Here is a 19,480-nt window from a genome sequence, read left to right on the forward strand (position 1 = left end):
CAGATGTTCCAAAAAAAGACCTAATTTCATTTATTCTAGGCTGAATCTGAAATAACATAAGATATATTTGTTCATCGAAGTTTGAATGTGTTCTGATGACAAGTTGAGTACAAGTACGACAACTCCTACTCAGAGCAATGTCAAAACTGAAGATCCTGTTTGTTTTTTTTTTTAAAAAAACGTGCTTTCTTTTTTCTTTCAGCTACTATTTTTTTCTGGGGCGTGTACTGTCACTTGGGGATGTCATATGTAGAAAAAAGGATGATACAGCTCTGGAGAGTTCAAGCTGTCGCAGTGCTTAAGCAGAGGGGCTCGGGTAGGGAAGGTCTCTGAGTACACACTGGCTGAGGCTTTTCTTCAACTTTTCAAATGAACGGTGGCTGCAGAAACAAAAGGGCTTAACTTTCTGAAGGTGAAGTCATAAAACTACACCTGACACACATGAAAAACATAGTGTCAAAAATAATTATTGGTATAAGCAGGTGACATAACCTGTGGTACAGAGCAGAATGCTTTAGTGAACCAGACCCCCGAGGAAGGACAACAGTCTCATTCTGATTAACAGGTATTTGAAAGCCATCACAAAAATGTATGAGGTTTATTATGACCTTCTGATCTTCCTGAGCCTTGGACACATCTGTTAATACCCAAAATATGTAAGGGACCCCATAAAGTATCTTTGTTCGTGCTTTATTTGAGCCAGGCTAGCTAACTCAATCAGTTTTTAAAACAATTTAATGGCATTCCCGCCACTAGACGCGTTTTCCTGCAAGCAGATGTTGCACCAGATGTGGGTGTGGACATTTGTTTTTATAGAGCTTGGAAGAACATCTGAAGTGTGCGATCGCACGGTCCATTCTGCCCAAGGCAGCCTTCATAAATAACGTTTATGCAGGCAGCTGGGGAAAGCTGTCAGGGCAGGAGCGCAGGCATTTCTGAAATGCAGTGTGAGGCCGGCACGGTGCCTCCTGGCTTTGCCTAGGTGTGGGGCAAAGCTGAGGCCACCCTGCTGCAGCGTGTGCTGGTGGTCCCTTGCTCCCAGGCAGCCCAAGGCTGAGGTGGGTGGGAAGAAATGCCCAGCACCTCTTCTCTGAAGTCCCTAAGGCATTTGGGAGCTCAAGACTGCATAAGGAAAACCTCAAATATTCTCTTGCTGGACAGGAATTCATGGCCTGAAACTGCTGATGTGAAGGGATTCTCCTCTCACACAGGAGCTCTGGTTCTGATGGGAAAGTCAAACCACATGCTTGCCCAACCACCTTGGCTGAATCCAGTAGCCGAGTATGCCCCAGGGCTATAATTAGTGGCAGGTTTGCAGTTAGAGGATGTGGTTATACTTCAGTGGCGCAGCTGGCTTAAGTGGTTCCTGATGGCCAGCTACGTAGTCCTGGCCGGCGAAAGCACAGCCACACCGAAACGCAGGAAGATTTTGTTTGCTTGTTTTTAAAGTGACTCACGTCAGCGATGACATTCACTGTGCTGGCTCCTGCAGCGGCCGGGAGCCCAGCGTAGGTAACAGCAAAGTGGGTAGGAACTTCTGCCAGCTTTGCTGCTGAAGGAACCGTATTGTTTAGCCATAACGTGAGGCTGAAAGAAAATGGTTGAGCCTACAAGATGTATGCCTGGCTGTTCGTTCTCATGCTTGATTTTAGTTAATACTTGATTTTATACAAAATGGAACAGCTTCAGGGGGAGTTTGAGGTACAGCTGCTATAGAGAGCCTTGAGCTGAAAGGGTAGCAGCTTACTTGGCACATAAGGGAGAGATGGAGGCTGGAGATGCTGCAAATCAGGCCCAGGAGGAAGGAGCTCAGCTAGAAGCCAATGTGCCATGGGTGGGTAGCCTATTTCTCAGGTCTTCTGGCCAGGTTAGGTGTCTGCCTGCCAGCTTGCCAACAGGCATGAGTTGTCTCCTCAGGGCACATTTGACACAGAAGGTCTCAGACATGCGATGGAAGCCCCACACAAGCACTTTGGCATCCCCTTGCAGCACAAGCCTATAGCCTGGAAATATTTCCAGCCCGCACCGAACGCCTCGCAGCCGTGGGTATCGGGCCAGTAGTGCCAAGGCTGATGGTTGTTAACCAGCCTTAACATGCCGTCACTGCTCCATCATGTGAAGTCTAAGTCCCGGCTCTTCCATTGCAAACTAAAGCCTGTGCCACAGGTCAGTGTTGTAACAGGGAGCACGCTACGACACGAGCCCCTCTGTGGGGATGGAGCCCTCGGCAGCCAGGCAGATACCTGGTGAGCCATGGGAGTGTAGAGCTTGGCGCTATTGCTTTAGCATTGGTTCACATCCACCACTCCTACAGCTCCTCCTCCTCCTCCTCCCCCTTTCCTGGCCCCTGGTCCACCTGTCCTCCTTCTTTCCAAATTAAGCTTTTGCTTTACGTTTTCATCATCACACATGACAGGAAAACAGATTGCTGCAGCCGTATGTGAAGCCTCAGTTTATTTATTGCAGGTGTGAGCCCATAGCTCTCGGAAAGCTGCATTAAGTGTAGTCCATCACCAGAATACAATATATTTGTTCTGGAGCAATGATATCCGTAGCACATTTTTATGCACACAGCTTTTCTGATTTGTGAAGCACCTGCTCTAAAAATGCTCTTGTTATACAAGAACCTGTACCTCACATATGATCTGCAAAAAAGAGGATAATTTAGTGTAAAGATAATTTTGCTTGTGGCAGAACGAAGGGCACCACACCAATTCCCCAAAGAGGAAAAAAAAAAGGGTGAGAATATCAAACCCAGGCTGTATGGTATCATTGGCACAGATGAAGAGAAAAGAAGCGAAGAACTAATGAAACAAATACAGGAGGCCCTGTATAAAACATCCCCTGGTATCAGCAGGAGTCAGAATGTTTTGTGCTTGGAAGCTCAGGAAATTCAGTCAAAACCACACTGTCATGACAAAGCTGTCTTTCACATGTGAGGAAACGAGTGAGCTATTTCTCTATTATCTGTATGTGCTAGACATCAGGTCCTTTGGGTCACCTGGAGAAACCACGTTGAGTTTGAGTAGAACAGCCACCCTCAGGCAAGGTCCCGGAGGGGATCTGCTCTCTACCAGAGGACCATAGCTCTTAAAGTTCATCCTGATGCCCGTGGTCATGATCAACACCCGTCTTCATTTCCAGCAATCCCAGGGAGAATGCTGTTGGTGAAATGGGTCTCGATTCAGGAATGTGTTCCCTCCTGTACTTCTCAATGTAAGGTTTAGCCACCTCCCACACCTGCGAGACAAGAAATTGAAACAGCAGAGTCAGAGGTTAAAAAAAAAAGGTCAGGTCAGACATCAACGCGCAAGTTCAGGAAACCCTGTAGAAAAGTTATTGGGATGGAGGTGAGAATCACAGAGCTACACAGATACAGAGTGAGGTGCGGTGAAGAGCATCTGGATGGAGTTGACAGAGGATGGGAAAAGACACACCTCCAGGGGAACAAGGTGAAAGGACTCAAGGCAAAAACGTTGCGTCTTGTCTTGTTACCAGGTTAATGCTCTGTGTGCAATAGTTGGGAGGGGATCGCTGTCACTTGCTACAAAACCACTCGGTCATGAAGGGGCCGGGGAAGCAAAATGGCAGCTGGCATGGACAAAGAAAAAGGGGAAGGGACAGCAGCTGGGGTTTAAGGAAGAAAAGGAAAATGTTTTACAGCCTCCTTTGTCTCTCTTCCTGTGAGGGCTGCAAGGCAACCAAAAAAAAGCGGGGGGAGGGGGGATTTGCTTCTCCCATTTATTTACTTTCCTCAATTCTTCTGTTACTTGTATTTTACAAACAAATGAAATAGATAGATCCCATAGCTGGACAAACACTTGGCCCAGGTTAACGCATTTCACCACTGCTATTCCCTCATCCACATCCCCTTATTGCTTCCGGACCATGCCCAAGGGCCTCCACGCTGGGGAAGCCTCCCTGCCCCAGGAATGAGGATGACCATCTGGAGAGACTACTGATTTCTCTGGACATCTGTGGGGTTACAGAACCCTGCCCTCAAACAATTCAAAGTTGGACCTATGTCTGGACCCTACCAGATTTGATAATGTAAGCTATTTATTACACAGGGCAAGTTTAGGAACTGATTTCTAAATCTATCCCACCAAAACTAGGGAAAACCAAATCTCAGAACATCTGGTGGGTTCGCCCCAGGCAGAGAAGTGCTTTTAGAGAGGCCATCTAGTGAACACGTGGAGGGGTATTTCCAAAGCAGAGGTGTAGCGCGCTCCTCAGGACAGTCCTACAGCACGTTACGAAAGTCAACACTTGCCTTCTGCTCCACGAGCAGCCTGTGAGCTGCTTCGATGTCTGGGGCCATGAAGCGATCCTTCATCCAGGGCCTATAACACGACACATTGTGAACATTGGCCAAACATTAACCACCGCCACTGGCAGCCGCTCTCCAGGCTGGGGGAGGCGTTTATCTGATCTTACCTCACAACGGAGCGCACAAGGTCGTAGACCTTCTCCAATGGGGTTGTCGTTCTCAGAGGGCGTAGGAATTCAATGCCCTGGCAGGCTGCGAGCAGTTCAATAGCCAGAACTAGAAAATCAGAACAGCAAATGATATTTTTGGCGGTTCTAGGTGAGGTTTCCCTTATAAAGCTATCCCTGGCGTTTGTTCCGGCCAATATAGAATCATAGAATTGTCTAGGCTGGAAGGGACCTTTAAGATCATCAAGTCCAACCATTAACCTAACAGTGCAAAACAACCACTAAACCTTGTCCCTAAGCACCATGTCTACCTGTCTTTTAAATACCTCCAGGGATGGTGACCCAGCCACTTCCCTGGGCAGCCTGTTCCAATATTTAATAACCCTTTCGGTGAAGAAATTTTTCTTAATATCCATCCTAAACCTCCCCTAGAGCAACTTGAGGCCATTTCCTCTTGTCTTACCGTTTGTTACTTGGGAGAAGAGACTGGCCCCCACCTCGCTACAACCTCCTTTCAGGTAGTTGTAGAGAGTGATAAGGTCTCCCCTCAGCCTCCTTTCCTCCAAACTAAGCAATCTCAGTTCCCTCAGCCACTTCTCATAAGACTTGTGCTCTAGGCTCAACACGATAGAGTTTCAGGCAATGTGAAAAGACTGGTGGATCCGCAGGCCCGAGAGAGAGAGCCCAGCAGCAGGACCATTATATGGATGGTGCTGGGCGCAGCATCCAGCATTTTAGCAAGCAGATTTTGGGTGCTGTGCCATCCAGACCTTTCAGTGTGCCAGGAACTCCTGGTCACCACAGTCTTAAATCCATAGGAATCTCCTCTAGGGTATCTTGAATACTCAAATTAATGGCCATCATCATAAATCAGAAAACCTCTTTAGGATTGTGAAGAAAGGGGCCTGAGCTATAAAAGAAAGTTCTGCCCACAAAGCTTGCAAGAGCCCACGTGAAAGCACCAGTAAAATTACAGAGCTTTGAAATACAGCCTTCTATCTGGAGAAGTTTGCACCATATCTGCCCACCTCACACCTGATCATTATTGGCATTAGTTCCTCATTTTCACAAGCCAATTCATCCAAGAAACTAAGTGAACCAACTGGATATAGGACAAACTGTTTCTGAGCATGTTGTTGAAACACACAGTTTCTCAAACTCATGTCTGCACACAAAAAATGTATTTCTATAGAATGAACTCTTCAGAGCACTCAAATGTATAAACTTAAGCAGGCAAGCGAGTTTAGTATTTGTGTGCCCTGTATTACTGCGCTCTTCCACTAACAGCTGACATCTGCATCTAAGCACACCATCTGCCAAATAAATAAAGAAGTAAAGAAATAAAAAGCGAGAGAGTGATCTGTCCTTGTAAGCAAGAGAGGAAAGTTTTGCTGAGTGTCCTGCAGTAAGCAGCTTTGTTTCACAAGAAACACCGAGTGCTGGATTTACCTCATTTCTGTTAGAAAGATCCAAATGCTTGTAAAAGTACATACTTAATATAATATTCTTTAGATACTTCTTTCAGATGCATTAACTCCTTTTTTTCTTAAAATATATCTAAAAAGTATGGCACTAATACCTTCATCTAGTTACATACACAAGGGGTCTGTCTGGAAATCAGCATTTTAATTTTACCTTGTTCCACGTGTTCAATAACTCTCAAAGCTTTCCTTGCAGCCCATCCTCCCATGGACACGTGATCCTCCGTAGCAGCACTGGTTGAGAGAGAATCCACAGAAGAGGGGTGGCACAAGGCTTTGTTCTCAGAAACTGCAAAAATCCAGTGCAATGAATATAGGACAGAATGGGCAAGAGGCACCAGAAGCAACGGCCAACCTGGAGCAAGGAACCTGTCCGCCACCTCGGGTGACAGCAGAGAATCCAGCTATCGCTCCTCTTCGGAGAATGCGTGCATGTTTTACCTGGACTGAGTGATTTGTAATAAACACCTTGAAAACTACCGTTGCCTCTGAAAACCGGAACAAATTTCAGTCTTTAAAAGCAAATATTAAAGAAATACAGAAAGACTGCTCAATCCTCCCCCACCTCTGGGGTTGGGCTGCTCTGGCTCAAAGGCCTGCTGGAAACTGAAGAAGAAAACGAGTGGACAGCATAACCGAAATACAAGCCTGCTCTTGCCTGTTACTTCAGGGCAACTCTTTGTGGAGAACGTTGGTTCTCTCTGTTTTTGTCACAGATCCTGCTCCTAGCCTGGTTCCGAGAAGAGAACTAGAGATCAGCGTCTGGTCTCTTCCCATCGGAGCTGAGGCACTTGCAGAACTTGCTCCATGAAGATGCTGCGGGAGCACGGTACGAATCCTCTCCCACCCTCCTCGCCTCGCTACCAGGCTGCCCACATCCAAACACCCCTGAGGGAGGGAGCGTTCCAGCTGTGAAAGCTGGGTGTTTGGGGAGTTTGGCTGCAGGGAGGGCTGTAGGCACCACCCAACAACAATTCAAGGTTGTTGAGACTTGTTCTTTAGAAGAGAAGAAAGGAAGTCAGCATTCACAGCGCTCTGGCTGCAGGCAGACCTTTTCCTTCTGAAGCCCAGCAGGACGCCGCCTAAGGCCCTCACCAAATTAAGAGCTGCAGAAAAGCAACAAGAGCAACAGAGAGGTGGTGACACCAATTGCAAATAGGCTGGAGTGACACAGTCCAGGGCCAGAGCCCAGCTGGCGCATTCGGGCAGGTCCCAGAGAGGCTGCGTGTGGCTGCGGCAAACAGCTCGGTTTGGCGGGCACAGTGCTACCAGAGAAGAAGGGAGAGATGCATCCAGCAGCATTGCAAAACATCTTTTTTTTTTTTTTTTTTTTTTTCCCCAGTTTTATCTATTAACCCTGGGAGTGAACAACACTAGCTGGTACGCAAACACCTTAGACACTGGCGGAGTGGCTTTAAAAATACTAGTAGTACTGTGTTAAAAGAAAAAAAAAAAAAGGCTCAAACTTCATTTTTAGATAAATTCCTGGCTGTTTTGACCAGAGGAAAGATGGTTTTAACCCACAGACTCCTGGTGTCAGCGCAGCGATGAGTTAGGAGGCGGGGCTGTCATTTTCATTGTCTGCAGCAGAGACCACGAACACCCCAGAATCTCTCCCTCCAGGTTGCAGAAGTGAGCTGCAAAACCTGAAGCCAAGCAACAGCTAAGGCCTGGAGCCATCCTAAAGTCTGCCCAGCCAAAAGGAAAAGTTTCCAGCCTCTGAACAAGGGGATGAGCACTTCAGCTCCTTTTCCAGCCCCACTTCCCAAAATGGCCTCTAGGTAAGGTTCCTTTATTACATTGATTTAGTTCATTGATTGTTTTTCTGCAGGATGTTTATCTACACACTTATCTGACATCCTCTCCTCCTTTGTCTGTTTGTATCTTTTATAATTTACCCTCTACTCATAGCACGTTTATTTTTATGTTGGCTCCTGCTTTCCTGAACCTTTGAGCTGTCATATCCCAGCGGCCAGCAGGCTTCTTGTTGCCTTAGTCTTGAGCACTAGAGGAAAAATGTACTAACGCTTATTTTTAGCGTGCTCCTCCAATAACCAGCCCTGGGAACTCCGGTCTCCTGAGGACTGTGAAGTCTGATATTGATGTACAGACCTGGCCGCCAAACAGAGACATCGAGTACTAAGGGTATCAGGCCCATCTTTGAGACAAGCGGCGTCCCCGTGATAGTGGGAAGTAGAGGTATCCCCTGCTTACAAACCGTAACTATTCAAGCAGAGGTTCCAGGTTCAGCAGAGGGGCTCAGACAGATTATGTTTGTTGCCTGCACTGTTTGCTGTTAATTACAGCCCTATCTGAGCTGCTTTGCCGACTCCTGGGGACGCAGCTGTCACTGATTTCAGCCAGAGCTCTTACGTTGGTGGCTGTAAATCAGAGCACTCCCTGCCAATCCCCCAAAGATGCAAGCAGGCAAGCATTCCCACCACAGTCCACCTACAGGTTTGCATGCTCGGAGCACTAAACATGCCCATGGATCAGTGCAGAATAAAGAATCCCGAGCTGAAATAATTGCAGCTGCTCTCAACGCTCAAACTTTTCAGCCAGGCAGCACAAAGCACGTGGAGAAGAGATGGCAAACAGGAGTGAGATCCCTTGTATATACTACCACCTTACAACTGCTTCGATAAAAATTGGTCTTTTTAGCTTGCTCTCCTGATGATATTGCTCAAGGACTCACCCAGGGCAGCTGCTGTGCAGTGGGCAATCATGAAGCCAGAGTTCAGGCCTCCTTCAGTGACCAAAAATGCAGGCAGCTCGCTGAGCGAGGGGTTGCAGAGCCTCTCAATTCTCCTTTCGCTAATTGCAGCGAGTTCATGCACACCGATTGCCAAATAGTCTAGAGCCTATAAAAGATCACATTAAACCAGATGACAGAAACAAACAAACAAAAAAACTGCAAAAAGACACTGATTTCTTTTTTTTTTTTTTCTTTCTCCAAACGCTTAGTTACCTTTGCAGGATATTCACCATGAAAATTTCCCCCAGAAATGGTCTCTGCTCTTTCAGCAAACACCATCTTTAAGGAGAAGTTAAGGCCCAAACATGAGTGAAATACAGTTTACATGACAGCTAATCTGTCAGTAATCAGAAGGAATATTTGTGCTGATAGGTTTTTATTTGCAAGCACCTCATGTTACATCTCATGTTCACTTCTCAGAAAATGAAGACCCCATCTCAGTTCTCCTATTTTTTTCAGGTAGACTACATAAAACGAGGTCTGCCTTTGGGGATGGGGAGGGGTGTTAAAGAAACACGCGTGTTTGGATCCTAGTGTGGTTTCTCAGTTCCTTGGTAGATTTTCTCCACGGCAGATACAATTTTAGACAGGTTACAAGCAATAATGCTTATCTGCTATGGAAGTGTCTACACACAGCGTCTTTACACTGCAGAGGGGAGTCCAGCCTTGCTCAATGCCAATGCAAGAACTGTGCGCAGAGTTTACCAGGCTGAGCCATGACAAGGCTTTACCAGCCACACACATTTTGTCTGTCTTCCCTGGACACAAATCTCGCTCTATAGTGCAGGTTTCACTCATGCTGCATCAACAGCTGTCTCATATGACAAGTCACCATCCGTTTATGTCCATTTGGTTGCCAAGACCAATCTATCTACATATTCAATATAAGCATATAGAATCTCATCTAGGAAACATTTAACATCTGCTAAACTGCATGCACACGTGGTTTCCTTGCCCAGACACACGCTTGCAAACACCAATGCAGACATGGAGAAAAGAAGAGAGGTTGCTATTGCAACCAATGGTAGTTATTGATTGAAACCAGTTATGACTTTTTTGCCTCCTATGCAAATAATTATATAGAAGAAAAGGATAAAAAAGGCCAAGCAAAATTTTACATAGAAATAAAGTAACAAAAAAGATACAGGGTTGTCCGTGGCACTATTGATTTCAGTTGTCATGATGTCCTTCACAAAAGCAATTGTGTCATTTACAATTCCATGGACCTAGAACAAAAGACGTTAGCCCCCTGAGATCAGTATCCACACTTAGTTCATCTTCAGGGTGCTGACTGAGCTGCAAGCACCCTCTTTCCCATCATCCCTGTCTCTACATCCGCACACGAAGGTGGTCTTGTATTTGCTCTTCAAATCAGGAGCATCACTGTGGGACACCGCCCATCCTAGACTCCCAAAAGACTGTGTTTACTATTATTATGACAGTATTGCTAAAAGGGAAATCCAAATGTGTCATTCTTTACTTGCTTGTGTTGATTTACCCTAAATGGAAGATAAGGTACTTATTGAGTGGCAGAAGTGTTATTAGGAGAGAAGTAACCTCACAAATCCCCCACAGAAAACAAAACCTCTCATTAATTAACTTTCATTATTTCCTCTGATTTAATAGCTTTGCTCATGTTAAAACCCACGGGGTTGAATTCTTCCAGTATGTTAGAGATACTACAGGTAGATGAACAACCTACGACTCTGGCTCCTTCTGGAAACACCTTTCCCCAGGCCATGGGTCTTAGCATCAATGCAGAATAAATGCCTTACAAAGCCTGCTGAAGTAGAAACCGGCACCTTCCTCCTGCTTCCGACACTTGGCCTCTTTCGGATCCGAACACAGCTTTGTTAGTCTGCCTGATGGGTGGGTGCAGGGGATCAGTGAATTACATGTCTCCATTAATACTAACTTTGAACTGAGGGAGAAGCAAGGTAAAACCACTTCTTCTAATGGAATCAGACAACACAAAGTTGACAGTATTTCTGATGTGGGAACTTCATCATCATTTTTTTGAGTGCTATGAAAGGAAATAAAAGTCAGTTTTTACCTGAGGGCAGCAGCGCATCGTGTACGCGTCCTGAACTCGGTCACAAAATCTGTGGCTCTCTAGAAGGAAGAAGGGAGGAAAACACCAAATATTCCTCACACAAAAGCATATGGGCTACTGCTGAAAGACCCAGCCTGTCCTGGTAACGCGAGAGGGTGAAGGTCAAGATTGTTCACCTGCTATTTCTGATGGATGATGGTCAGAATCTAGAAGAGACCTGAATCGAAATGCCACCTCAGCTTGCCCTCGATGTGGGCGCACAGCGTGGATATCTAGTAAAACAAGTTAGACTGTTAGGTTTTGCTTCTCTTGTCAACGGCTGTTAAGCAAACAGACAGGAAAGGCCCAGTACCCACCAGTGTCAAAGGCCCTTGTTGTACCCTTCAAGACTTCCAGTGTAAGGGCAGCGATTATGTCAGCTTGTCTAGCAATAGCACCGGCTCTTTCAACTGCTTCACATCCCAGCGAAGTGATCATTTGTGTCCCGTTGATGAGGGCCAGACCCTTCAAAGAGAGAGCAGATGTTAAGCAAATTCATTCCCCACCTCTGTGATAATTCTCCTTCTCATATGAATGAGGTAAAGACCTTTGCTCAGCTTCCTGGGATTGTCCTGAAATCATAAAATGCTTGACTGGGCATCTTTGCTACATAAATTGTCAATGGTCATGACCCTACTAAGTCATTATACACACCCTTGGAAATCCAGTAGTTCCAAGCAAGAGGTTTATGTCATGTTACTTCCAGATTAAGCAAAAAAAAGTACAGGAAATCTCTGTTCTTCTCCAGTTCTTTGGAAGTGGAATGCTTTTTTTATTAATGTCTTCATAAGTTATTAGTTAAACCAAAGAAGCTATGAGCATGGGCGGGTGCAAAACCCCATCATGGGAAGCAGAGAATTAAAACAGAATTACAAGTTATAACTGCTTTAAAAGACTTGTTGAGTTCAGTTAAAACTAGCTTCAAGTTTGTTCTAAACAAACATGAGGTCCATGGGAGCCTTCCATTTGCCTGGATTTGCCTTCTTGGTCCTGGTGCTGTTTTTCAGCTCCTGAGGCCCCTTATCGGAGCCCTCAAATCTGTTGTGCTCCCACATAAATGTTAATACTTGGAGTGAGAGTCATCTCACCTAGTTTTAATGATCTAGAATTCAGATACCTGGTTCAAGTCAGTCATCTGAGCTCCTGTTATTGTCAAAGGGTAGATAGGTACCTTGAGAGGGCTTCTTAGACAGTTGTTTCAGGATGCTATAAAGTGTTTTCTGAAGATGACCACAGAGCCAATTTAAGCATCAAGGTTGGGTCTGACATTTCAAGTCAGGTAGGGTGACACTAGGAGAGGTGAATCCCACGCCTGAAAATACTTCATTAATATCATTCTGGAGCTTGATTTAATATGCCTGTTAATTAATTTCAGGCTTAAATCGTAAGTATAAAGCATTCACAAAGCATTCACTATGCTTGTTTTCATCAGCTGGCATCATTATACTTTATTACCTCTTTTGGTTTCAAGGTAATTGGTCTCAGACCGTGGGCTTCCAGGACCTGTGAAGGAGTTTAATGACAAGGTAATTAATGAAAAAAGTTTTTTGGCAATTCAGCCACCAAAACTTTTAGATCTTAAATGTTTCTATAAATAAAAATATTAACAAATTCCTCAAGCGAAAGGAGAAAAAGAGCTTTATAGCACAACCACTTAAAATATTTTTTTGTGCTGGGCTAAAGAAAGGACAGCACTTGGGGGCTTCCAAACTAGCACTTCTTTTCCCAGTGCCAGTAAAAGAAGGCAGTAGGAGCGCTGAAGTGAAATACTGTCACAGCCCATTAACATCTACCATGTATTAGCTGATGGGCGAGAATAACAGGAGAGAAGGCTGGAAACAGCCTGGGAAGGTGGTTCTGCCTACGCCCTGCCTCGTAGCAAGTTTGGCTTCGCATAAACTATTCCTTCATAAATGATTCCCCAACCCTTTCTATAGAAAATCTCCAATGACAGGAAGAGTCCTACTGAGTTTATTCTATACGCGTCTATTCCACAGGGCAATCGCTCTTGTGGGAAATGGAGGAAAGCTATAACCTTGACTCTGATTAGAGTCCTCTCAGCCTTTCCAACTGAAGAGGTAACACATCTCAGAGGTGTTCAACTATAATTTCTGGTCCTGAAGGTCCACAACAGACTGGCCTGCTTCTCACCTACCCCTCTCCCTGTGTAGTTCTCAGTACCTCTCCAGCCTACAGTGACGGTACAGCTATCAATCCATGAATAAATCCGGTGTTCAAATATTCGAATCTGGTGTTCAAATATTTGAATATACGAGAGAGAGGTGTAGCAGAACCTACCATGAAAGGGAGTAGGGAGGGGCCAGACTTGGACATATTCAGCACTAGATCAATCTGCTGATGTATTAGTGACAGAATAACAATTAATTAAAAAATAATTCCATTGTACAGCTTCCATCTTTTAACAGAGGATGCTATAAAGGTTCCCTGTAACACTAGTTAATCTATCAAAAATGAGATGTCCAAACCTGTGTGTTCACTTAACGCCATTATAAAATCAGTAGAAATTTTAGTGATTTACTGCCTCCAGTAAATCTCCAGTTACTCTCAGCATTTGAAGTTTTGAATTTGAGAGGTGCTCGTGTGTTTGTTGGAACAGTGTTGATGTTTATGGAGCTGAAGATGTAGGAACAGTTCTTTCAAAGCTGATAACACATCCTGTCCCTCTCTCCAGGTCCCAACTGATGTCACCGCAGTTTCTTGTATTGCAATACTATGACATGATATTTCTTTAGGACTTAATAACATGCTGCATGTTCATATCTGCTCCGGTGATATGTGAATCAGTTATTCCATTCTCATGGATCCACCTTCCTCAAGGCAGAGGATGAGTTGCTAAAGGCAACCTAGTCCCGATTCAAGCCGGTACAAAAAAATCCGAAGACTCTTACCTGTTATTAACCTGAGCAAAAGCTGTCTTTCTCTCAAAGCTACATGCAGTTTGGCAAATGAGCCAGCAAGCAGAAAAAAAACCCAACCAATCAATCAGCTGCATGAGTCTTACATATTTAGCATAAGCCCAGCCACTCTTTGGGGACCACATCTTTCCCTCTCCGATTAATCCCAGAGCAAGATGAGAGAGGGGGGCCAAGTCGCCGCTGGCTCCAACTGTCCCTTTCTCAGGGATATAAGGAAGGCAGGACGCTAGAAAGAAAAGAAAAACCATCGTGTTAGAGCTTCCCCTCGATATGCTCCTTGGAAAACAGAGAAACCAGCCCATGAACGCGGCCACAGTAACACCCTTGCAGTCATGGTCAATGGCACCAACAGGACTGCTCTCATTGCAGACTGGGATTTGGCCCTGCTTGCAGGCTCGCGACAGTTCATAAAGAAATCAACTCCCTGCTGCATTTAGTTCTGGACTGGGGGATCACAGCCCAGGGTGATTGCATCTACAGCCACACGCTGGGTGACTCCTACAAACAATCTTTGAGCCCCCTTCCCCCCCACCCCAGCCCTCCGAGCACTGAAAGTGTGGAAATGAAGGAACAGAGCCCAAGGAACTGAGGAAAAAGCAGGGAAGAGACCAGTCTGCTTCGCTTCTTTTGCAGAGCTAAACACTGAATTGCGGCTCCTTCACCTGCTGTGGGAGAAGGGGGGAGGAGAAAAAGGAGGAAGAGGATTGTGCAGCAGAGGGCAACACTGTGCAGAGAGAGAAGGTGCTCGTTGGTCATCACAGCCACTTTGGCATGCCTCACCGGAGGGACCGTTAATGGATACCAGCTAATGAACAGCATAGCCACCCCTTTGGGTGCCCTGCTGCAGCGTCCAGCAAGGCCACCCAGCTTTAAATGATTTGATAGCAGTGGCCACGTGAGCTGGCGACCGGCCGTCTGCTTCTGCGCAGCTGCCTTGTAGCCCTTGCTCATGAACACCTGCGTAGGTCTCAGGGGGTCTGCTCACAAGAACAGGTGCTGCTCAAGTGGGTCTGCTTGACGAACACCAACATGTGCAGTTTTCTACATGGTAGAAATACCAAAAATCCAAATGCCAAAAGATGGTGGCACATGCGACAGGACAAAAGTTAGAGACTTGAATCTTGGCAGCAGAGCTCACCCAGAGTCAGCCATGCTCTCAGTCAAGCTTAGCCTTGAACTAATTACTTGACCTCTCAGGGGCTCATTTTCTAAACTTGGACCTGTTGCATCCCTTTCTCTCAGCCTTTTCTGTCGCTCCTGCTCACACCCCATGTTCTTCAACAGAGGAATGGTCTCTAATCATGGTCTTCTACAGGACCAGTCGCAGCTGAGTTTTGGTCCTGATCTCTCACAACTACCAAGTCAAAAGACCAACATCCATAGCTTGATGCTCTGGGCTACACCCTTTAACGAAACAGTTAAAGGAAAAAAAAAAAAAAAGGGTAAATGGAGATTTTCTTTAAGCATCTTTTTACCATTAAAGGCTTCAATGACTTGCTGGAGCGTTTCTAGGGATATTCCACTGTATCCTTTTGCTAGGACATTGATTCTCAGCGCCAACAGCATGCGAGACCTCTCTGGGCTCAAAGGTTTCCCCACACCTGAAAGAGGAACCCTCTCGGTTACCAGCCCGCTACCAACAGCGGCAGAAAAGGGAAAACGCCAAGTGAGTTCTCATTACCTGCAGAATGTGAACGAACCAAGTTCACTTGAAGCTCCCTATGGAAAAAAAAAACCACAAAATATGCAAAACTCTAAATAAGTCTTGTCAGGTTTTATTTTGCACAAAGCAAAGGGAACTACCGAAGCAGCCCTCTCATCTAACGACGGACTGTAAATGTAGAGAGTCAACTGCTCCCTCCTCTTCCTTTCCTGAGAGGAAGGAAAGGAAAGGATGGGAAAAGCCGCACACGCAACTTACATCAGCTTGCTGTTTGGGATGACAGTCCTGGCAAACTTCCCAAACCCCGTGGTGATTCCATAAACAACTGGAAGAAACGTACACTGCTGGTTAAGTAGGGGATAAACTCGATAAGGTTCTCTAAGCGATTAATAGTTCGAGGTAAAAATATTTACCTGTCTGTTCCTTTACAATCCTTTCAATCACTTCTCGCGATTGTTTGACTTTAGTTTCAGCTTCAGGTGTGAGCTACAACGTAGTTTAAACATAAGTTTATCTGTCATTATTTAAGTTTAACTGTAGGAAGATAAACATGTAATTCTTAGCTGTGTTTGTTCAGGATCTTTACCTTTATCTTGTAGAGCCCCTTTCCTAAATTGACCAAGTCCTCCGTTGTTAAGCTGTTGCCATCCAAAGAAATATACTACACAAAAAAACCACTTTTTAGTTTGGGATACGTATACATATATAGTTGCTTAATAATTAGAATTAAAAAAAACCAACACAGTCAAAACTCAGAGTGACAGGAAGCTTGCTCACACTCATTCTTAAGACAGGAACTCGCTAACAAAAACACAATAAACACATTATAATTTAGATCCCTGGACCCAGCCAGTCTAACAGCCCCTGCTCTTGTGAATGCCGCAGTGGATCAACTCTCGGCCCGTTCTGGGGAACGGCAGGATTTGTTACCGAGTTGTGAAATCATTGGCGATTCCTACCTGTTCCGGTTCTCGGTATTTGCTGTATCTGAAAGTTCTGTAAAGGAAAATAAAGGGCAGACAGGATTTCACAGGTAGTGACCATTCGATTACAGCTGGCAATGTGTTTTAAGAATGAAGGAACACTAAAAGAACAGGGAAATATAGGAAATTATACATCTGCAACTATAAAAAAATGTTCAGAGAATGCTCAAAAAAAGGATACAAATGAACTCCTTCTGGCTGAGATGGTATGAAATCTGGAGACATTATATCTCCTTCTATAACTAGAAGAAATAAGTAAATAAACATGAACAGGATTAAATTGCATTCTACATATATATTTGCTGTTCATTGCAATACACACCAGTAAGAATTCTAATTTGCAGTTATCAGCTTCAAATATATTTGTATGCTTCTAGGAAAATAACAAGAGACCATGTAGCTTATTTAAGGTATGCTAAAGGCAAAGGAGCCACCCAAGCCTTAGACACATGCTCCATATCCCATACAATCGTTTAACATATATATCATATACAAATGATGTATATAGAACCCTGTAACTTCTATGCCTCATATAGTTCTACACTTGAAAAACTAAGGGTGCATTTTGGTATTTTGCCATAAAAATGGCAGACAGTGTCTCAGATGCAGTTTTGGATAAACTAAACAAGATTTTGCTGACTCAGATGCCAACACGGTGACTCTGTGACACGTTGCTAAAGGTTTTGCTTACCGACTTCGACAAATTCATTGTCCTCCAGAGCATCCTCCACCGTATCGTCAAGATCCAGCAAGCCAAGTCCCTTGCACCTTCGAATGTAAAATTTTACTTCTTCCACCGAGGCAAATCCCCCGTTGTCGGGTTTGTTTTTCATGTAGCGTCTCACGGCCTCCTTCCCCAGCCACCTGATTGTGTTCGTCGGGTTTAGGCAGGGCACTGCCAGCCATTCTCCTCGCACGTGCACCGTGTATCTCGGCATGCTTTCTCTCCAAAACTGTCCCTTGACCGAGAAGGGCTGCAGCCTGCAGCCGTCTTACATCTACCACGCGATGGCCTGAAGAGCGGCAGTCTAGCTGGAGTCCAGTGTCGCAATCAGATAGAGGCAAAAATCCACCCCCCAAATCCCCACCTTTGTAAATAAGCGAGATCGATGTATCTAGGTGACTTCATCCAATCAAACCAAACCCAGGGAGCACACCCTTTTCAGAGAAAGGCGGAAAAAACCCACCTATGACCACAGGATTTTTTGTTTTTTTTTTTTCCAACGATCACATCAGGAGGAGAGAAATGAAAATCTGGGAGCTGGAGTTTATGTAGCCAAAATAGATAAATAAATCAGACTAAACTGGAATGCAACCATTCTAAAAACTTCAGGGTTTAACAAAAGTTAACAGAGTTGTCACCTGGCAGTACATCCCACCAATGAAAACCCCCATGAGGGACAGGGCTGGGAGAGAGTCACCCCGTTACTGGGGGTTGGCCATGGCTGCCAGGATTGAGAGGAGACTGGATTACACCCAAACACCTCTGCCCAGGGCAGGCAGCAAGCCTGCTTTGCTCAGTCCAAACCGAAATTATAGAACATCATTTTGTATCATAGGGAAGGGGATTAACGAGTTTCCCTCCATTACCCTTTCGTTTATGCTCTGGAAGATGCTGCCACAGCAGGTAGCATGAATTTTAGGCCACGCCTGCGACTACGGAGCCTGGTGCTGCTCCACCACGGCTGCTTTTGCCGGCAGATGCAAAGCAGAAAAGATATGGAGAAATACCTGTTAAGATGGTGCCAAAATAAAGTTTAGCAACGACCATGTCAACACAGAAGAGGAAAATACCTTTGTCTTTAAATACAACACAATGACAACACTTGTAGTCCATGCTACCCACAAAAGCATTCCCAGGCAAAGGGAATACTATAAGGTGCACCTGCCTGGGGTGAATTATTGTAGGGAATTTTACCTCGAGACCCATGGGTGGAAGTCTCTATGTGGGGCACATTGCCCCGGCAGAGCAGGACAATGCCGGCGAAAGCCGTGCTTCCCACTATTTTATTTGTTTTCTGGCTCTGACAGCAAGAAATCCAGATTAGCTGGCAGCATGAACTCCAACTGCCAAATCACTGTGTACGATATGTGGGCTTTTACAACAAAACGTTACCCCAAAATGAGTTAACACATAACATTTCTAAAACAAAGAACAGGAGTTTCTACTGCAATCTGATAGCTGCAACCAGAACCTGTTAACACCAGATGCCCCTTCCTCCTACCAGCGCCTTGCCCCAGAGAATCCCCGTTCATTCCGGTGAAGCCTAATTAGACTTTGGGAGTGAACAAAAGGAATTGTGTTAATTTCTAACGTGAAATCTAGAAAAATTCTTTCCAGTGAGTTTTCCAGCAGAAGTTGTCACTCATTCAGAGGAGCAGCATGAGAATGAAAAACTCACTTAACACAAGAAAGCCTGTAAATTCTTCATGCGCAAGAAAATTACACTGTTTTGGTTCCAAAAAAAGCCAGTATTTGATAGTGTTCATTAAAAGGCGAGTGGTGCAAAATTCACAGGAATAATTTAAGCTGATTTTTGAGCCTCAGTCACCTCGGAGTTAGTTTTCTATCATTTTTATTTAAACCCCTTAGACATAATGTAGGTTAAAGTTGAGTGAAGAATGTGGGATGCCTTGAATCAATAAAATCCAACAGGATATGTTCATGCTTTAATTTATATTAGAGCTTCCAGCATGAAAAGATGAATCTCCTGGTAAAGCACGTAACTCGGTCCATGTGAAAGCTTGTACTGATGAAAACTCCCATCAGAAATAAACTGATTGACAGATCTCCACCCCCACTCTACGTGCTATTATTAAATCCAAACCTTTTGCCGCGGCCTATATTTGGGATCGTCCTCCTCTAAAAGAGCACTTTTTTTCCCCCCCTGCTTTGTTACTCCTCCGTACGGGGTTACCTCTATGTCAACACACTTAAGTTAACAGCATTTCCAGGAAAAGCAGTTCTTCTCAAATTCACTTCAAAAAGCCACCCGTAGATGGCAGCATTCGCACCTAAACAATCAACTTGAACCTAAGCCTTGCAGCAATTAAGTAAACACAGCTCTCTGATTGTTTTTTACCTTATTTTGAAGTTGTTAAATTAGTGTAAGTGGTAGTGCCCACAATTGCG

General features: G+C 44.9%; 1 protein-coding gene across 2 annotated transcripts; it reads right to left on the bottom strand.

Moving 5' to 3' along the window:
• Positions 1–2,437: 2,437 nt before the first annotated feature.
• On the bottom strand, positions 2,438–17,372 carry HAL (histidine ammonia-lyase). Of its 2 annotated transcripts, XM_074575471.1 has the most exons (20): positions 17,039–17,371; positions 16,529–16,589; positions 16,324–16,351; positions 15,951–16,025; positions 15,778–15,850; positions 15,623–15,689; positions 15,383–15,420; positions 15,177–15,302; positions 13,788–13,927; positions 12,221–12,268; positions 11,083–11,230; positions 10,903–10,998; positions 10,727–10,785; positions 9,819–9,899; positions 8,887–8,952; positions 8,614–8,779; positions 6,073–6,207; positions 4,438–4,546; positions 4,274–4,343; positions 2,438–3,240 (listed from the first exon to the last, which is right to left on the bottom strand). In XM_074575471.1, exons 1-20 carry the CDS (start codon positions 17,283–17,285, stop codon positions 3,091–3,093), a joined length of 1,983 nt encoding a protein of 660 aa, XP_074431572.1. In that variant the 5' UTR covers positions 17,286–17,371; the 3' UTR covers positions 2,438–3,090. The 2 variants fall into 2 exon arrangements, with proteins under 2 accessions (XP_074431572.1, XP_074431582.1); XM_074575481.1 differs by lacking the exons at positions 8,887–8,952; positions 9,819–9,899 and having other exon boundaries at positions 17,039–17,372.
• Positions 17,373–19,480: the final 2,108 nt, after the last annotated feature.

The sequence above is a fragment of the Larus michahellis genome, chromosome 1 (genome assembly GCF_964199755.1).
Source record: "Larus michahellis chromosome 1, bLarMic1.1, whole genome shotgun sequence".
In the NCBI taxonomy this organism is placed as follows: domain Eukaryota; kingdom Metazoa; phylum Chordata; class Aves; order Charadriiformes; family Laridae; genus Larus; species Larus michahellis.